At 37.2% G+C, this 19,144-nt stretch overlaps 1 protein-coding gene across 6 annotated transcripts in view; it reads left to right on the forward strand.

Annotated features, from left to right (window-relative positions):
• The window catches only part of cep112 (centrosomal protein 112), a 348,394-nt gene that overhangs the window by 310,435 nt on the left and 18,815 nt on the right, over positions 1 to 19,144 (forward strand). For all 6 annotated transcript variants that reach the window (XR_010003101.1, XM_062971149.1, XM_062971152.1 and 3 more), the window contains one exon: positions 98 to 187. Coding sequence is in view for 5 of the 6 variants with exons in the window: in XM_062971149.1 (XP_062827219.1) it covers positions 98 to 187 (90 nt within the window). In the remaining variant the exon portion in view is untranslated. The remainder of the gene's footprint in view (positions 1 to 97; positions 188 to 19,144) is intronic.

The raw sequence follows: 19,144 nt of genomic DNA on the forward strand, positions 1-19,144 counted from the left end.
TTATGTGACTTCTGTCACCAAATGTAAAATTTAACCAATTTTTTTTATTCTCATCTTGTGTTTATTCCCATTTGCTTTGTTTTGAAATTTGCTCCAGGGCTTGCAAGATGAAATTGAAAACTACAGCAGTCAAGTTCGCACTGCAGAGAAGTTACTACAACGCAAAGATCTGGAAACTCAGGAACAGGTATGATGTCTTTGTTAGATATAGTTCTGTTCTTGGGAAATGACAATGATATGAATGTTTACATGCACGTTACTGAAAAACCAGAAGATCGGAATATTACCCTTTTTTCCTAATTAGGGCATTCTAAGAGTTGTGGTTGAGGGTGAGTGAAAAGTAACTTTCAGCATCTGTAGAAACACCTCTTTCCCATGTGTTTCTTCAGTTTTTTTACTGTCAACATGCTTCCTTTTTATTATTTGTTTTAAATATTTCTGTGTTGCCTCCCAGTCAACAGCTCCTGAGGCGATGAACAAATAAAAACCAATTAAAACAATACAAAAATAAAAAACATTATAAAATAATTTAAATACTCTTTAAAAACAATCCTACAATCCATTTTTGAAACAGTTAAAACAACAATTTCAAACATCGAATGTACTGCAGAATAGGTTTCTTTTGGCTACCTAAGTAAGGAGCATCACAGTTGAGGCATTGCTATGGATAAAGCCTTCTTCCATGTAACCACCAACCTAACTTCACAAGATTATTAACTCAACAAATTACTAATTCAGCTGTACCCTGAGGAAAAGGTTTTTTTTATCTTTCAACTCACTAATATAAGTTGTTAAATGAGATTCATTTATTTGTAAGTGGCAATATGGTATGCAGCATATTTTCAGGTGAGTAATTTTAAAACCTTTAAAAAATATATACATGTGCTTAATGTTTTATATTTAACTACATAATGTACTTCCTTCTATTGAATGTTAAAAAATTAACTATGATTTATTAAGATAATAGCACTGGACAGTTGTCAACTGATGAACAGACTTGAGTCTTGCCCTAACAAGTTCTCCCTGACTTCATACATGGAGGTGGGGATTTAATTCATCTGCTTACAGTTTTGAACAAGCCATATTAATCTGGATATTGAAGGGGTGGGTGGGTATCACCACAGTTAGTTCCTGCACTTTGTTGTTAAACCTTGACCTGTTCGGACTAACTGTGGTTTGAATAGTTTACTGTATTTGGACATAGTAAGAAATTGCACATTGTTCAAACTGAAACATACGTAGAGCTTACATATGTTTCTTTCATGCTTAAAAGAAGGGAGGAAATATGCAAGCTTAAGGATTGAGGTGTTTCACTGTCTTGATGATAAAACATGGTTTTGTTGTGAGTCTGTATTGATAAGAATTCGAACACCACATTTTAATACATGATAATAATAATGTGACTTATAGGTTTACAAGGTACTTTATAGATGACTAATTTGTGTTTCATTTCATTGTAACAAGGCATTGAATGTTTGTATGCTGTAATTCACTCTGAGTTCCCTCGGGGAGAAAAGCAGAATATAAATATATTATTATTATTATTATTATTATTATTATTATTATTATTATTATTATTATTATTATTATTATTATTATTACACAGCAAACAAGATAGATATGCTGGATTTCATATCACAAAATCACAAGTCGAACACTTCCCAAGTGTCTAGGACTGTGTGATGTATTTTCGGATGATGTGTGCAGATCCCAGCAGGGTGGCCTTTTGCAGTTGGCAGATCGTAATTTTGTCAATGTCTATTGTTTCCAAATGCTGGCTGAGATCTTTTGTCACGGCACCCAGTGTGCCAATCACCACCGGGACCACCTGCACTGGTTTCTGCCAGAGTCTTTGAAGTTCAATCTTGAGGTCCTGATAGCGGCTGAGTTTTTCCTGTTGCTTTTCGTCAATGCAACTGTCACCTGGGATGGCGACATAATAATAATAATAATAATAATAATAATAATAATAATAATAATAATAGTAATAATAATAATAACTACTACTCCTATTACTACTACTACTTAAGCTGTTCTTTAAGAGGTGAGAATTTCAGGAAAAGACCTACAGACTATTATCCTGAGTTCTTAAGGCTCCAGCATAGTATACATTAATCAAGGAGTAAATCTGTTAGATACATGGGATGTAAGTTTGCATAGGTATATGTAGATTAGGCTGCATAGGATTGACTATAGTGTATGGCAACCTTTGTTTAGCCATCTTCACTTGTAGTTAGAGTTCAGGATAAGTTTGTTCTAGCAGTCAGTGGTGTCCATAAAACTTATCTAGCGACCACATTTCAAAGTAATTAATTTTCTTCCTATCAAATTTCTTCACTGCCCATTTTTTTCAAATACATACATGGAAATTGGAAATACTATCACTATGGGCAATTCTGATCTTTACACTTGATCTTATATGGTTCCCTCATGCCTGCCTTTCCAAGTCTTTATCTTTCTTTGATTTCTTGACTCTGTATGCTCATCATTTTGGTTAAAAATGAACTAGTATGTTGGAAATCTTTTTCACTGCCCACTTTTTTTCACTGTCATTTTTATCTACTTAATAGTAAGGTAGTTCTAATTTTGCACTTTCTTTCTTCGTTGCCTTTCATTAGGAGTCATTCCAAGTTTTTGCTATTTTCTACAAGTAATTTGGTATCATCTGTAGTATTATTAAATTATTGATACTACTTTCTCCAGTTTTCATGTCTGCTTCCTCTGAGTATAATCCTGTATTTTGTACGAGTTCTGCATACAAATTAAACAGATGGGGTGATAAGAACTCATCCTTGCCTGACGCAATTCTGTTTCTCCAAATTGTGACCTGATAGTGGTCTCTTGTCCAGAGTATATGCGTCAGGGCAAGCAGATGTTGTGGTAACCCATTTCTTTTAGAGTGAAGCATAACATCTCTCATCCAGTCAACCAAATGTTTTGTTGTAATATGTAAAACATAAATTAAGTTTTTGCCACTGGAAATTCCTTGGTTATACCATTATCCAACACGTGTTTGCTATATTTTCCCTACTGCCTCATCTTTTCCTGAGTCCAGATTTTGACAGCTCACATTTCTTGCTCCATATATGGTAAAAACCTTTTTTTCCTAAAACTTTGAGCATCTAAGTGCTTCTGTGAATTTTACAGAAATTGACTATGCATAGTACTGATTGGCTGCCATCTCTGACCCTTCCTTCCCTGCCTTGGAGAAATTTTGCCATCTTGCACAAACTTTGCTATTCCAAAGAAAGGAGTGCCATATTAGCATTCATGCCTCTGTTTACTATATATATTATCTTTGTCTATTCGTTATGATCCCCTTGAAAAACATGTTTAAATGTTTCTGGATGGAATTAAGGTTATAGTCACTAGCCACTAACTGCTGATCCCTTGCCACGTTCACAGAACCATTCTCCGCCATTTCTGTATTTCGTAGGGGCTGGCGATACATTGGTCAACAACTCAGTGAATGCATTCTAGCACACAGTGATTGCTATTTCTTTAAAAAAAACAACTTTGTACATTCTAAACTGTCAGAAAACCAGTGTGTTTTTTACTGTCAGTTGCTTTCCTTTAATACAGCACCATGTCAAATATCTGGTGTATTCACAGGAAGAAATGGAAAATGAAAGTTGGGATTTTGAAACAGTGCTCTGAGACATAATCCATGCTTTCTGCCTTCCCGTTTCTATTTGTCACTCTAATGCATGGACTATACATATAACAGAATGACATGGGGGGTCACTTTAAAATCAGTCTGCTGTGATACAGTTCCTTGAACTTATTCTGCTTGTGTGTGATGTGACTCAGCCAAAAAACATTGGATTGTATTCAGTTATTTTGCTCCCCGAATTTGAATCTTCAGAAAGTTTGCTGCAAAGAGGAGTCCTTCAAAAACAACAGGAAGAAACTGCCAAGGAAAATGAAGAGGACTGTATCATTAAGGAAGCATTCTGGAGGACAATTACTGTCAGGAGCAGATCCTATAGACTGGAGAATCTGCTCCTGACAGTAAAGAAGTTCTCTAACTAAGTAATGGCTTCCTACATCTTCCTGATGATAATTGTGGTGAAAATGCCCCAAAAGAAGGCAAGCTACAGGAGATTCTGCAGCCAAGGAAGGAGCCAACTTAACCACCAACTACATTAAAAATAAAAGGATGATCCTGATGGTAGGGGACTTATTTCTCATGTATAGAGAGACCTCTATGCCAGCCTAACAAGATAAATCAGGAAGTATGCTATCTCGCTTGTTCATGTATTTGAGATGTCACTGACAGCTTGCTAAAGCTTATCAAGAACTCAGAGCAGTGCCCCTTTCTTTTTATTCCTGTGGGCCCCAACAATACAGAGAAAAACATCCCTGACTACTTTACTTCAAACGATAAAGCCCTGAGAAAAAAGGAAAAGGTTAAAGACCTAGTTGGTAATCTCTCCAGTTCTACCAGGGATCACATAGGGACAAGAATACACTGCAAGTAAATGACTGGCTACACCGATAATTTTGAGGAGGGAGGATTGGCTTCTAGGACCATGATCTTCACTTCATAGATCAAAGACAGGATACACCTCACAACATAGAGTTTAAATTTTACTGTCCTTTGTCTTGGTCCCCACATGGCCAAAACAGGGAGGAGTAGACAGTACATGCATTGAGATCTTTCCAGACCAACTGACCTATAACTGAAACACAATGTATGATACAAAATGTAGCTCTGTGACTCCAACTCAGTCACCTTCCCCACTTTTTTGTCTTTCTCATGTGTGTTTTATAAACATCTTTTCCCAGAGATAGAAGGCATTGGAGCTTTGAAAGCTTGAATAATGTGTTTTGTGCATTTTGGTTTACTTATAAAGGTATCACTCTTTTGTGGATTTTTAATTTTGTTTTATATGACTTGCGGACAGTCTCTTGAGGGCAGTAATGGGTTACAGTGGACATCAAAAAGATTGGGTTATATGTTTTCATTGTGATTATTTATCCTTGACAAGGACTCTAAAGAACATGAATGGTGGATGACTGCCTTGAAATGACAACTTCTATTGATCCTTAACCAAACCGGTTACAAAAATGCCAAATCAGAGCAACAGCAAGATTAGTAACCAGTTCCAGATCATCTGTTTAAGAGGAGACGATCATCATGATATTTCTTGGGACTTTCCTCCTCGTTATACCAGAAATTGCTGTCCCAAACCACGTTTATAAAGGTTCAAAGTTTGCCTTGGCACAGTTACAAAGAGCAGTTTTCCTGGTCTTTTACTAGCCGGCTTCAAGAGGGGGAAAGTGCAGGTTTAAATGGTTGCTGTTTTTCATTAAAAGGAAAAAGTCTTGTGTTTTGATTCTATAAGAACAACAAACAAATGAACGAGACATGAAAAAAATTGTTGTGTTTCTAATTAAAAACAGGAGGCTGTTTTTCATTATTTCTAGTTGGGTGGTATCTTGGTTCTCAGATTCATCTTGTTTTTAAATTAGACACATCTCTAACTTGGTGCTCTTGTCTGACAAATTCACTAGAGGGCAAGCTACATATTATACTGCAGTCGTGTATGATAACGCCTCGGTGCCTCCTCCTCTCTTGCAAAATAGATCCAGAACATTAGTGGGGATGTAGAAGTCAAAATTCTCAATGTAGAAGTAAAAATTAAGAAAGGAAGTGTGGAAAGGAAAGGTTGAACTATTTGTTTTCTACCAGTCTTTTGGGTGATGCAGCCAGGCCCAACTGTGGACATTCTTTAAAAGAGAACAAGCCAAATGGGCTTTGTTACATAAGGGATTTGTGGTTCAGTGTGATAAATAAAGCTTTACGTAACACTACATCTCAACCACATGCAACATTAGCTTTCACCAGAGAGAGGAAGAGGAACCAAATATTTTAAACTGTTTTTAAATTTAGAAAAGGACAAGTTGAAAAAAGGCATTAACATTGCAAAGCATTATTACTAGACCAAACTATGTCTTCTCACACAAGCCAAACAAGTATTTTGATTCTTGAATTAGATCACTGACATCAACATACAAGAGCTTTTGGTAGTTATGAGAAACTTGCATTGCAGATTTCACTTAGAATGATGGTAATACAGTAATATGAAGTCCCTGAATGTTTCCTGGTATTTTCAAAAAATGTTTTTCTAATTATTGCATAAGTTTTAATCCTCTAAAGTTACAAAGAGTTTAGCTTTGAGGAACATAAGAGACTGTTGTCTGCCTTCCTGGAATTGTTCCATCTATCTGAAAACTGTCTAATTCAACTGAAATCCTCTTGTTAGTACTGGCTGCAATTGACCCATTGAATAAGTGGAATTTATCTACATGTTTACTCATTATTCAACTGTTGATTGAACAGGTCTGCTAACCAACAAGATACCAACCTGTGAATGGCAGAGGCTTTCTGGGGGATTTTAGATGACATCCATTCCCATCCTCCCGTGTCATTTCAGACTTAGAGTGACCTTAAGTCTAAAGTTGAGGGCGGGAGATGCATCCGGCCCACAGACCTTAGTTTGGGGACCCTGCATTGCTTTTTGTACCTATCAATTCTTATTCATGAAAGCAAGCAGTAGCAGAGAATCCCTCTGTGCTAAAGAGAAAAGGCGTGTATTGATTCATCAGTACAGTATTGTAGGACAATGATGTCATATTAGTCATAGTATTATGGAGACGCAGTGGCACAATGGGTTAAACCCTTGTACCAGCTGAACTGCTGGTTGTTGACCTGAAGGTTGCCGGTTCGAATCTGCGAGACAGGGTGAGCTCCCACCTGTCAGCTCTAGTTTGCAGGGGCATGAGAGAAGCCTCCCAGCAGGATGGTAACACATTTGGGCGTACCCTGGCCAACGTATCTGTAGGTGGCCAGTTCTCTCACACCAGAAGCGACTTGCAGTATGTTCTCAAATTGTTTCTGACATGATAAAAACGTCATAGTATTGAATTCTTTTGATTTATTATCTCATAGGTAACTAAAACATTTAGTTAGAAATGGCTGGTAAATTCTACAAGGAGTGAAGACATATCCATAAGAAATATTCAGGTCCAAAGTTTTATGAAACAATGGCAAAAAAAAAACCACTCCTACATCACTGGAATTTTAGCTGTATGAAGACATGTGATCTGACATAACATTCTACATAGATGCAGCTTGGGGACAAATATTGTTGACTGACTGATTGAACTTTTAAAGTGGTCCAAGAACCAGAGTTCTCTGGAAGATGTACAGTGAATAAAAATAGCACATAATAAAACCAAAATTGAACCATCAGTGAAAATATTGCAGCACATAAAAACAATCTAACCGGTAACAAAATACGAGAGTGATTATATCTAAAGGCACTTAAACTGCTAGTTAACTTCTCTTTAAACGCCTTAGCAGTTTTTTAACAGCTTTGCCTCCTGCTGACAAGAAGGAGATGAGCTTGGGAGCATGTGTGACAACACTGAAAAAGCTTCCTGTGTTGTAGCTCTTTTGGTTGGGTACTTGCAGAGGTGTGTCTCAAACAATAACAACAGTGGTCTGGAACCATTGGGTCACCCAAGGTACTGCTGCTCTATTTAGGTAAACTGGTCTAATCTCATTTATAGCTTTGTCTAAAAACAGAGTGGCAGTGGTTATATTGGTCAGTCACAGTTAACAGTCTACCTACCTCAGTTTGGACTAATGGTCCTAACTAGTTTTGGATCAGCTTCCAAATAATTTTCTAAAGCAGTTTCACATAACTAGGAGGCTGGTTACCAGTGTATGAATGGTGGCTGCAAGGCTGTATCTGTTCTGATAGGATTGACAAGCTAAGACAAGGGATGGAAGCTGAATCCCTAAGTCGTCCTATGCTTCAATGTTAGGAATCCAACATCACTACCAAACTCTGAACATGGTTCTTGAGGACAGGGAAAGGCAATTTGATGCCCTTAAAATGTTGTCAGGATGTTAATCCTGACCCAAGAGGACCAATAAGGTAACGTTCCTTCATCACAATATCCACAAGTAAACCATATCTGCGCCTTGTGTCTTAAAATCAGATTAAAATGAAGATAGAAAAAAGTTTCATGAAAAAGAGCATGAAGGTGCTCAGCAACTTCAGCAGAAATAGTCAAAATCTTTATAGTAACCTTTTTAAATTGCTCAAGTCATTTACTCTATAAAAGGGTTGGGCAGCTGTGACCCTTGAATTCTTCTTCTACTCCAGCCTCAGCATCTCTCATGATAATAGTGAGGTTTGGTGGAAGTCCAACAGGATCTGAAGGGCCACATCACCTATTCCCAATTTCGAACCTAAGGCCCAAATAGATTTCATGAACATTTTATCCCAGACATATAATCAATTATGGAGCCTCCGGTGGCTCAGTGTGTTAAAGCGCTGAGCTGCTGAACTTGCAGACCAAAAGGTCCCAGGTTCAAATCCGGGGAACGGAGTGAGCATCCACTGTTAGCTCCAGCTTCTGCCAACCTAGCAGTTCGAAAACATGCAAATGTGAGTAGATCAATAGGTACCGCTCCAGCAGGAAGGTAACGGCGTTCTATGCAGTCATGCCGGCCACATGACCTTGGAGGTGTCTACGGACAACGCCGGCTCTTTGGCTTAGAAATTGAGATGAGCACCAACCCCCAGAGTCGGACACGACTGGACTTAACGTCAGGGGAAAACTTTACCTTTACCTATATAATCAATTGCTTATACAGTAGTTTGTGAATATTTTTGAGAGAGTAAAGATAAGTTCCAATATTGTTTTCAAAGCCTTTAATATCCATTTTGAAATACTGCAAATGAAAACTCAAGAAAAGGAAAACTGGTATGTGGTGAGTTTTCTAGAAATCGTGAAATCCATTTTTAAAAAACTCTTCTATTTCATTCCAAAGTACAAAATGAAAACAGAAGTGATAATTGCAAGAGAGCTATGATTCAATGGCACATTGAGTTTGCCAATTGAATGTTTATTATTCCAACTTGCTCAAGTTGATTTTTTATGACCGTTGGATGTTTACAATGTTCAGCCAAACTTTTTGTGTCTATGCCAGTTAAATAAATTTGTTCTAAGATAAACTATGATGCATCATTTGAACATTTTGGTACTAATCACGGGAAATATCTGTATGTCTTAGCATAAAGAAAATATGAATTGGTTCTGGTTTGGGATAAAGTGCATCATTAGAAAAGTAATGCATACACTAGCTGTCAGTCTTAATAGTTTAGATTGTGGGTTCTTAATCTGTGGCCCCTAGAAGGCCTATGAATGGATTTCATGGTATCCATAAATGAAGCGGAAAAATAATTATTATTTTCTTTCAGTTTTCTTCCTGTTACTTTAAAGATGGTATTGAAGTACATCTGAGAAGCGTCTATTTCTCATGAAATTCTAAAAGAGATCTGAAATGCCATAAAAACCAATACCAACTGCTTTTAGGTAACAGATACAAGAATCAGTCATGCAGTTCAGCTTGTATACAGAGATGTACTGCATTGATAGGAAGATACTTCCAGATATACAAATCAGCTCCACCAAATCTACCTGACTTCCCTGTCACACTGCATATCATCACAAGCCATTCAAGGACATCTCAGGATCAACGGGCTGAAGCACAAGGGACCGCAATGAATATGTGGAGGTGTTCAGATCTAACCCATTATCTCCAACTTGTTGATTGCTTAGTCACCAAATGACAAATGATTAAAATCCTAAGAATGAAAGAAATTGGTAAAACGTTAACAGCTTCCCCACCAAAGGAGTGGCCACACTGGATCTCTATCCCTAAGACTCAATTTCCCCTTCTTACATGCAAATCATTGCACAAGTTTGTGACTGAAAATGGTCCTGCTTGCTTCACACATGGAGAAACATTTAAATTAATTAAAATTGATGTTTATAAAATAGCCTCAGGGTTTGCATTCAGGACGTAGCTTTTCCTAGTACAAAATATATGAAGTCAGGAAATGAAGCGTATCTCTGCATGGTTGACATTTTACTTGATTGTTGGCTCTCACAGCTAGATGAGTCCTGATTGCCAGATGGTAAGGTTAAGCAATGGGGTTGGCATTTACCGCCATCCTCTTTTTTTTAAAGAAATTCCCAATAGAAAGTGTGAGCTAGTTAATATTGGATATAGAGTTTTAGATTACGGTAGATCTTAAAATGTCCATTTTTTAAAATAAATTCCCTTTTAGAAGGAATTAGTGAAGGTGGTAAAAACAATGAAACACTAGTTATGTCCTTTTGGCATGGAGGATTGGCTTTATGTGTGCATTCATCTTTCTTTATTTGAGTACACAGGTTGTAAATCCTCAGGACTAGGCCCTTGAATTTCCAGTGTTCCAGACTAGTGAGGGCACTAAACAAATATTAAAATGCAGTCATCTTCAGCTTCACATTTCTACTTTGTCATTACCTACTCTACTAGCAACTTTCAGTCATTTTTGGTTGTTGCAGTAACAAAGCTAAATAGATTCAATTTCCTTCCATTAATCCCTTTTATATGTTCCTCTGCAATTTTCTCACCCCTCAGTCAGATGATCTCTTATCACTCCTTGATACAACCGAAAATACACAAGACAAACTGGATGCTTTAGAACAATTAATTGCTAGTCCTTTGAAAGTAATGGCTAGTTGCCTACTAATGCCATTTTAGATCTAATTCACAGATTAAAAGGTTATTACTCAACTGAAATAATAACCAATTCAACTAAGCATCAAAAACTCCTTTTTCATTCTGTAACATTGGTTTTTTCTAGATTGACTTTTGGTTCCCGTTGCTATCAACATTATCCATGCTTCCCATGCTTTGCTTTTTATAACTTTCTACAGTATCCCACCATGAACCACACATTAAATTAAAAATATGCCAGTTAAACATAATGGATTGCCAGCACTTGTATTATTTGTCCTGTTTTGAGAATGGTATGTTTCTTTTGGTAGTAGTATATTATTATTATTTTTCACAACTTTTGTGCACTCACATATATAGAATTAAAAGAGCCAGGATAATCTTGTGGAGCACCAGTAGAGGTTGGGGAATACTCTTGCCATTCACTTCAACAAAAAGCTCCCAACATGTTAAAGAGTAGCAGAACAGCAATTAAACCAGTAGTAGTTGATTCATACCCTTTTTAAAAAAAAAAATAGATGTTATTAAAGACCCCAGAAAGGGAACATTTTGACAGCTGTAATTTTCTTTTCTTAAAAGAATGACATTGTGACCTCGGTCTAAGCAGACATAACTAGTAACATCGTGACCTCTACTGTAATACCTCCAAGTTTTGCCAATAACATTTGAGATAAAAGAAGACAGCTCTTTCCATCTGGGCAACATGGGATAGGTCTTATATGTAGACATTCACAACTGTGAAGAAGAATAAGGTTAAGAACTGCCCATAATTAGTTACAATGTGCTTTTACAGTAGAGCCTGGAATAGTGGAAATATGCCCTTACTCTGTAGGAATGCTGGCCAACTATATTTATTGTATTGTGCCAAAACTTTATGGCATCATCATCAAGCAAAATAATATTAATAGTATGTTTTCAGGAATGTTTCAAGTGATGAAAGCTATGATGGCCATGTATAAATATATGAGGGGAAATCACAAGGAGGAGGGAGCAAGCTTGTTTTCTGCTGACCTGGAGACTAGGACGTGGAACAACGGCTTCAAACTACAGGAAAGGAGATTCCACCTGAACATTAGGAAGAACTTCCTCACTGTAAGAGCTGTTCAGCAGTGGAACTCTCTGCCCCAGAGTGTGGTGGAGGCACCTTCTTTGGAAGCTTTTAAACAGAGGCTGGATGGCCATCTATCAGGGGTGCTTTGAATGCGATTTTCCTTCTTCTTGGCAGGAGGTCAGACTGAATGGCCCATGAGGTCTTTTCCAACTCTATCATTCTATGAGTTACAGTAGAGTCTCACTTATCCAACACTCGCTTATCCAACGTTCTGGATTATCCAACTCATTTTTGTAGTCAATGTTTTCAATAAATCATGATATTTTGGTGCTAAATTCGTAAATGCTGTAATTACTACATAGCATTATTTCATATTGAACTACTTTTTCTGTCAAATTTGTTGTATAACATGATGTTTTGGTGCTTAATTTGTAAAATCATAACCTAATTTGATGTTTAATAGCCTATTCCTTAATCCCTCCTTATTATCCAACATATTTGCTTATCCAATGTTCTGCCGGCACGTTTATGTTGGATAAGTGAGACTCTACTGTATGTGTTTTATTTCGGTAATTTTTAAATCACCCCTAAGGTCAGCAGTTACTAATATCTCCACCTTTTTGGTAGAAATGAGGTGCTGAAGCTTAATATAACATAGTGGGTTGTTGTTGTTGTTGTTGTTGTTGTTGTTATTTGTCACCTGCTTTTCCCCGTGGCTCAAGATTGGTTACAACATCACAAAAATGCATAATCATCTAAAAGCATTCTATAAAATACACATAATAAAACATATTTCTGCAAAATACATATTAAAATACATCAATACTTGTAGTCGAGTTTGAGCAAGTTTGTATACATGTTTGATGTCATAGTATAAAATGGAATATAAGAGATTAGTGAAATGAGGACTGTGATCATTAGCCAGAACCTTTCTTCTCAATTATTTTTTTTTCCAATTGAAAAGACAATAAAGTGGAAAGTTGTGTTGGAAGCAATTTAAGAATGCTAGAGAAGCAGACAGTAGTTATAAAGAGGTTAACATTGAAGCTTAACCTTAGTAGTCAGGTACTTTCTCAGAAATGTACAAAGGTGAGCACATAGCTGTCAGAACAAGAACAGATAGCTGAAATGATTTAAGCAGCTGGGAAGAGGAAATGGAAAGAGGAATAAGAAAGATAGACAAGACAGGTAAACAAAGTTGAAAGAGCACTAAGTAAACTTGGTTTAAAGGGAGAGAGTGGATTTTTGATAAGAATATGGTTGTGCCGGTGTTCCAGCATGTCCTGTGATTCCAAGTATTTATAGTCTCCCTAACTCCCTAACTAAAGAGAGAGTGTTTCATTTTACATGGCACAATAGATAACTTTGTAGTACTGAGATGGTTCTAGAAATAATTGGTAGAACTGGCTTTTTTTTCTTCTCAAAGGATACAATTGATTATTAACAATTTGGAATTGGAGGTCCAGGGCTGTGTACTTCTATAAAGAGAAAATTAAATGTGCGAGACAACAAAGTTGGATATTGTAAGTGAGCAGGGTGAAGAGGGGTAGATTTTCGATATCCCTTGATTCATATGGTAATCTGCCCAGACAGTGATGACTTTCTCATCGTACAGACTTGGAAAAGTTCCTTTTGGGACTACAAGATACACAGCTGGCATATTCACTGGTAGTCTAAAACAGGAACTTGCTTCTCTTATCCCTAATTCTCATTTAAATCCTTGTGTAGGTGTTTAATTAATAGAGGAAGCAAACCACTTCTGACAGTCCCGCCACTTTATCTCCAGGGTTGATCTACGTGGGAACTATCTGCACTACAGGTTCTGTTCATTAGCAAAAAGCAGAAGCCTGAAAGTACAGGATACTCAATAGGTACCTGGGAAAAGCAGATATATTTTTCTCCTACATCAATGACAGAACACTTATAATGTAAGCTGGAAAAAACATGCTAGTCCTGCAATTGACATTTCAGTGAGCAAGCATAGGCAATGGGTGTGTGTGTGGGGGGGGGGGGGGGAGGGATATGATAGAGAAATGAAACTATTTACAGGGTTGTTGTGTGTTTTCCAGGCTGTATGGCCATGTGCCAGAAGCATTCTCTCCTGATCTTTCATCCACATCTATGGCAGGCATCCTCAGAGGTTGTGAGGTATATTGGAAAAAACTAAGCAAGGAAGGTTTATATATCTGTGGAAGGTCCAGGCTGGGAGAAGGAACTCTTATCTGTTGGAAGCCAGTGTGAATGTTGTAATTAATCATCTTGATTCGCATTAATGGCCTTGCCAGATTCATTTCCTGGCTTCTTCCTGTCTGGAGGAATCTTTTGTTCAGAAGTATTAGCTGCCCCTGATTGATTCATGTCTGGAATATTCCTCTCTTTTCAGAGTGTTGTTCCTTATTTACTGTTCTAATTTTAGAGTTTTTTAATACTGGTAGCCATGCTGATGCTGCTCAATAACATAGTCGTTTCCGACTCTTTGTGACCTCATGGACCAGTCCACGCCAGAGCTCCCTGTCGGCTGTCACCACCCCCAGTTCCTTCAAGTTCATGCCAGTCACTTCAAGGATACCATCCATCCATCTTGCCCTTGGTCGGCCTCACTTCCTTTTTCCTTCCATTTTCCCCAGCATCATGATCTTTTCCAAGGTTTCCTGTCTTCTCATTGTGTGGCCAAAATACTTCATCTTTGCCTCTAATATCCTTCCCTCCAGTGAGCAGCCGGGCATTATTTCCTGGAGGATGGACTGGTTGGTTCTTCTTGCGGTCCAAGGCACTCTCAGGATTTTCCTCCCGCACCAAAGTTCAAAAGCATCTATCTTCCTTCGCTCAGCCTTCCTTATAGTCCAGCTCTCACAACCATAGATTACTTTGGGGAATACCATTGCTTTGACTATGTGGACCTTCGTTGCCAGTGTGATGTCTCTGCTCTTCACTATTTTATCAAGGTTGGCCATTGCTCTCCATATTTTATTCATTTTCATGGTTTCCTCCTTTCTGCTGAAATTGTCCACATGCTTGTGGATTTCAATGTCTTCTCTGTGTAGTCTGACATGGAAGTTGCAAGAGTGGTCCAGCATTTCTGAGTTCTCAAATAATATACTGTGTCCAGGTTGGTTCATCAAGTGCTCTGGAATATGGCCATATAGCCCGGAAAACATACAACAATCCTGTGATTCCAGCCATGAAACAACAGCCTTCGACAACACATTGAAACTATTTACACTCTAGCTAAGTGGCTTTTTTGTGGCTGGAACACTACTGAACAAAAATTAGACATTTCTGAATGAGGAAGAATTTTCCTTAGTATGTTCTCATGAGCCTTTCATATCATCAATAAGCAGAACAACGTGGCAAGCTGAAAATTGGGTGTACGTACTCCTGCAGATTAGATAGCAACTGCATTAATCTCACACAAAAAAAAACACAAAATAGAGAAAGAACCAGGATATTGGTTATTGGTTAGGCAAGAAACAAGAAAAAAAATCAGATGGAAAATGGGACGGAGATGAATACTTCTGAATTAAATTAATCAATGTTTGGGGCTCAGGCCTGGGGCAAGTAATGTCTCTTTCTCTGTCACTATCTTGCCTTCTGTAAAATAAACAGGGTATAATTGCAACAAATGTGAGAACAATGCATATTGCTTGACGTTTGAGGCCGAAGGGTTTCCCTAATGCTGAAAGTGTAGCTATGGGAAAGTCATGTCTCTTTGCATATCCCGGCCCTATGTTTGCCTCATACACCCTTGGGAAATTTTCAAGCCGGGAATAAGTGCAAAAAGCATTTCCTTATTGTTTGTTCTCATCGTCTGATGTTGAGAGGCATAGCACAATACTACATGGAGATTAACTCTCTTATTGCTAGCAGGAGGAGCTTCCCCTTGGATCAGAGGGTACAAAGGATCAGAAAGTACAAAGATATTTGAATGTGTAGAACTGAGGGAAGGTGCAGTTGGAAGGACTCAATGGGAATGGGGAGACTTGGAACTATCCCGGGAGGCACTATATGACACCCTTTCTGGTAGCAATCATTATATCATTACTCTTAATAGTATTTACATTTGTAATATCTGATCCAAGCCGCCCATGGCCTGCTCATCATAACTCCAACCAATAACAGCATTGACATATTGGGGCAGAGCCTGTTGTTAATAGACTAAATGAATATGTATCTAAATAACCAGATTAATTGCATATGAGGTCTGGAATCTCTGCAGGGGGGATTTTTCTGTTGAGTTTTTGTTCGTTTTGGTTTTTGAGGGTTTTTTAAACACTGGGATGGGAGAAAGCCAGGATTCTTTGTTTCTTGCAGCTGTTTAGGACATAATATACTCTCCAACTGGCCACTTTTTAAAAATTATACTTTGATCCTAAAGCATTTACTAGGCTTTATTTCAATCCTATTTTAATTGAGCCAGAAAAGAGTGTATAACTTTTATTGGTTAGTATTCTGAGCCATGATTTAAGCTTTATGTTTATTGCTTGTCATTTTTTCTTCAATTAAGCCTCTGTTCTTACTAATATCAGAGTTGAGAATGATCTGTTTTTTTGGATTACAAAATCCAGAATTCCCTAGCAAGAGGTTGTGCTTGCTACGGGGTGCTGGAAGCTCTAATTTCTGGCGTAAATCCAAATGTTTATCCAAGATAGTCCTAATCAATTGCTACTGGTAAATTCACACTTAAATAAAACCCAGTGACTCAATGAATTTAGTCTAGTAGTATCTTGTAAAATTGAATTTACACCCAAAAGGTACTTACCAAGCTCTCACTAAAGATCAATTGTATTAGTGCATCTTAGATAACTATTGATTTGAGAAGTCCCAATGATTCACACAATTTACTCTGGTTCCAAATGTCCACTATAATTGAAGTTAGGCATAAAATTAGTGCATTGTTGTGAAAGGATAACAACCAAAAGTTGCTATAAAGTTGGATCCCTTTAATATTTTAACATTTTAAGATAAAATATTTCTGAAGTAAAATATGCATGGTTGTCTGAGTGGAAATGAAATGTTATATCTGTGACATTAGAAAAAGAACCACTACATTTACTTTCCTACACAGAGGTTCTGGGTATGGTGGGAGATCAACACCAAATTGCCTTCCTTCCTCTCATTTTCCCACAATCAGACAACTAACAGTGGCCATAAACAAGGCTGTCCAAACAACTGCAGTATGGGTTCAAAGCATTTTATGGTATCTTAAGAGCCAACACAATTAGGATGTCATGACTTTCTATAAAAGCTGTTCATTCATCAGAAATACTAAATTGTTCCTTCAAGTTGTTAACATTTATATATGTGTACTTGAGGAAAGCAATAGCAAAACCTTTCTGAACAATTTTGCCAATAAAAACTTAGAATTGAGTCACCTTAAGTCAGAAATTACTTGAAGGCACATAATAACAACAAGAAACTTTGGAGGCTGGATTTTTTAAATATTTGGCATAGCACTGAAATGTCATTGAATATTCAACTTGAAGCTATACAACACAGTGAAATAGAATCATATAGCATACATTTTAAAGTAGCATATATGAGTTGTTTGTTTATGTTTCTATTATAGAAAACAACCATTGTGCCCATTCCTCCTCTTCATGCCATCCCAGTAATGTCAACTGTGTTGCTGGTGCATTGGAAGACATGACGATCACTTAAATTTTAATGACACGGATGATACAGTGAAGTTTCTGCAGGTCTTCTCTCTATGCTCCTTAACTTTTTCATGCTTTATGACTCTTGTTTTGTTTTTCCTATTGCAGAAATGTCGCAAACAAATAGAACTTCTTTCATTCAGTAGAAATCCCAACATTATTATCCTCACCCTCTTCCCCTTTTATTTACCCCAAGATCTGATTGTGGATCTTAAAATCACAGTCCTACATTTACATCTATTTTCCTTTTTTCCCTAAGATGACAGCTGAGAAAGTTTGATTTTTAGTATGCTGTTCAGGAGATCAAGCTGCAATGATTACAAACAAGTCGCTCATGCAAATGAAGCTGTCATTAAGTTCAAAGTTAAATTGTTAGTAATCTCTCTTGTTCATAATTTCTTTTTATTGGGGTTAATGTTCCTGTAGATTGTCCACTGAGATGTTTTCTTTTAGAAAAAGGAGCTGGAGGTTTTTTGGTAATTTCTTTGGCAGTTGAATTCTTAAAAGTAATGAAGAGATCTTTTAGACTGGCAATCTCATCAAGTAGCAAGTGTTTTCTGACCACAGCTCTGCCATGGTGCTGAGTGATGACTTTTATTCCTCTCCAAGTCATGTAATCCCAAGAATGCTCCTGCTCCTGCTATAGCAGATTGCTGCCTAAGGTTTCCTTGGCTTCTTTTCTTTTGACAATTGTGAATTATATAAAACTTTATTTCCTTAGCTGCAGACAGAGGATTTTTCAGGTGGGTGATCTGGTTTTAGAAAGACAAGACAAAGGAATACAAGTCATTGAAATAATACGATTTCTTTGGATGTAGCTGACATTTTCAGGAAAAAAAATTACCTGCTATCAACCTTGCCTAAATCAAGAATTCTCAGCTTGTGTTCTTATCCCAGAAAACATAGCTTTAAATCAAGTTGAGGAATCCATAACCCTCTAGATGGTTTTGGACATTAGATCTCCCTGTTCTTGGCCAATATGGGCAGCATTTGCACATTAGGAAAATTGTACTTCAACAGTATGGAGGGTCATAGTCCCCACCTCTATTTTATATAAGCAAAATGAAAAGTTTTATGTTGTATTGCACACATTTTTGTTTGCTATGTTGTGTATTATTTCTATTGAGTTTTTAACATGCAAGAACATGCAGGCACATAACCACATCATTACCATCATTTGCCTCCATTACCATTACCATCATTGTAAACCGCTACCAAGCTTGCTACTTGATTCTTTAGATTGGCAGACCTTCCCTTAAAATAATCATTAGGAATTAGTTCTTTCTCTGTATCTTCTGTCTGAGTCTTGCATGCATTTTTATGTGGTTACCTGTTTAGCTTCTTGTATGCAGGCCAGTTTAGTCTATTAACTCTAGGTTGAGCAGAAGTTACCAGTCAACATCATATATACCAAGTTATCAGTGTTACTAAGTGTAGCATTTGCTTTGTAAATGCCTGCAAAGGAAAGCGTTTAGTTGCTCTGGTGTTTTGTTTCTATGCAAGAAAATGTGTACCATATGTTAAGTGAACTCAAAAATATGTTTCATTTTATGTTCCCCCTTGAATGAGCTGATGGCTTATTATGGAAAAGCTCAAATATCACACAATATAAGACTATGTAAGAAAAAAAAGTCACACATTAATAAAATAGTTTTTGACCACACTTGATCATTATCTCATAATTGCATAATAACAGTGGTTCCACTCCCTACACCCAGCAATTGATCAGATGCAATGCCCATGAATATTGTTCAAGGCTTAACTTGAATCACGGCTTTCCCATGGAACATATGAGTGTCTCAAAAAACAGAGTCTAACCTTGATTAAAGAAGAACTCTTCCCAGCATA

Source organism: Anolis carolinensis, chromosome 2 (genome assembly GCF_035594765.1).
Source record: "Anolis carolinensis isolate JA03-04 chromosome 2, rAnoCar3.1.pri, whole genome shotgun sequence".
Taxonomy (NCBI): Eukaryota; Metazoa; Chordata; class Lepidosauria; order Squamata; family Dactyloidae; genus Anolis; species Anolis carolinensis.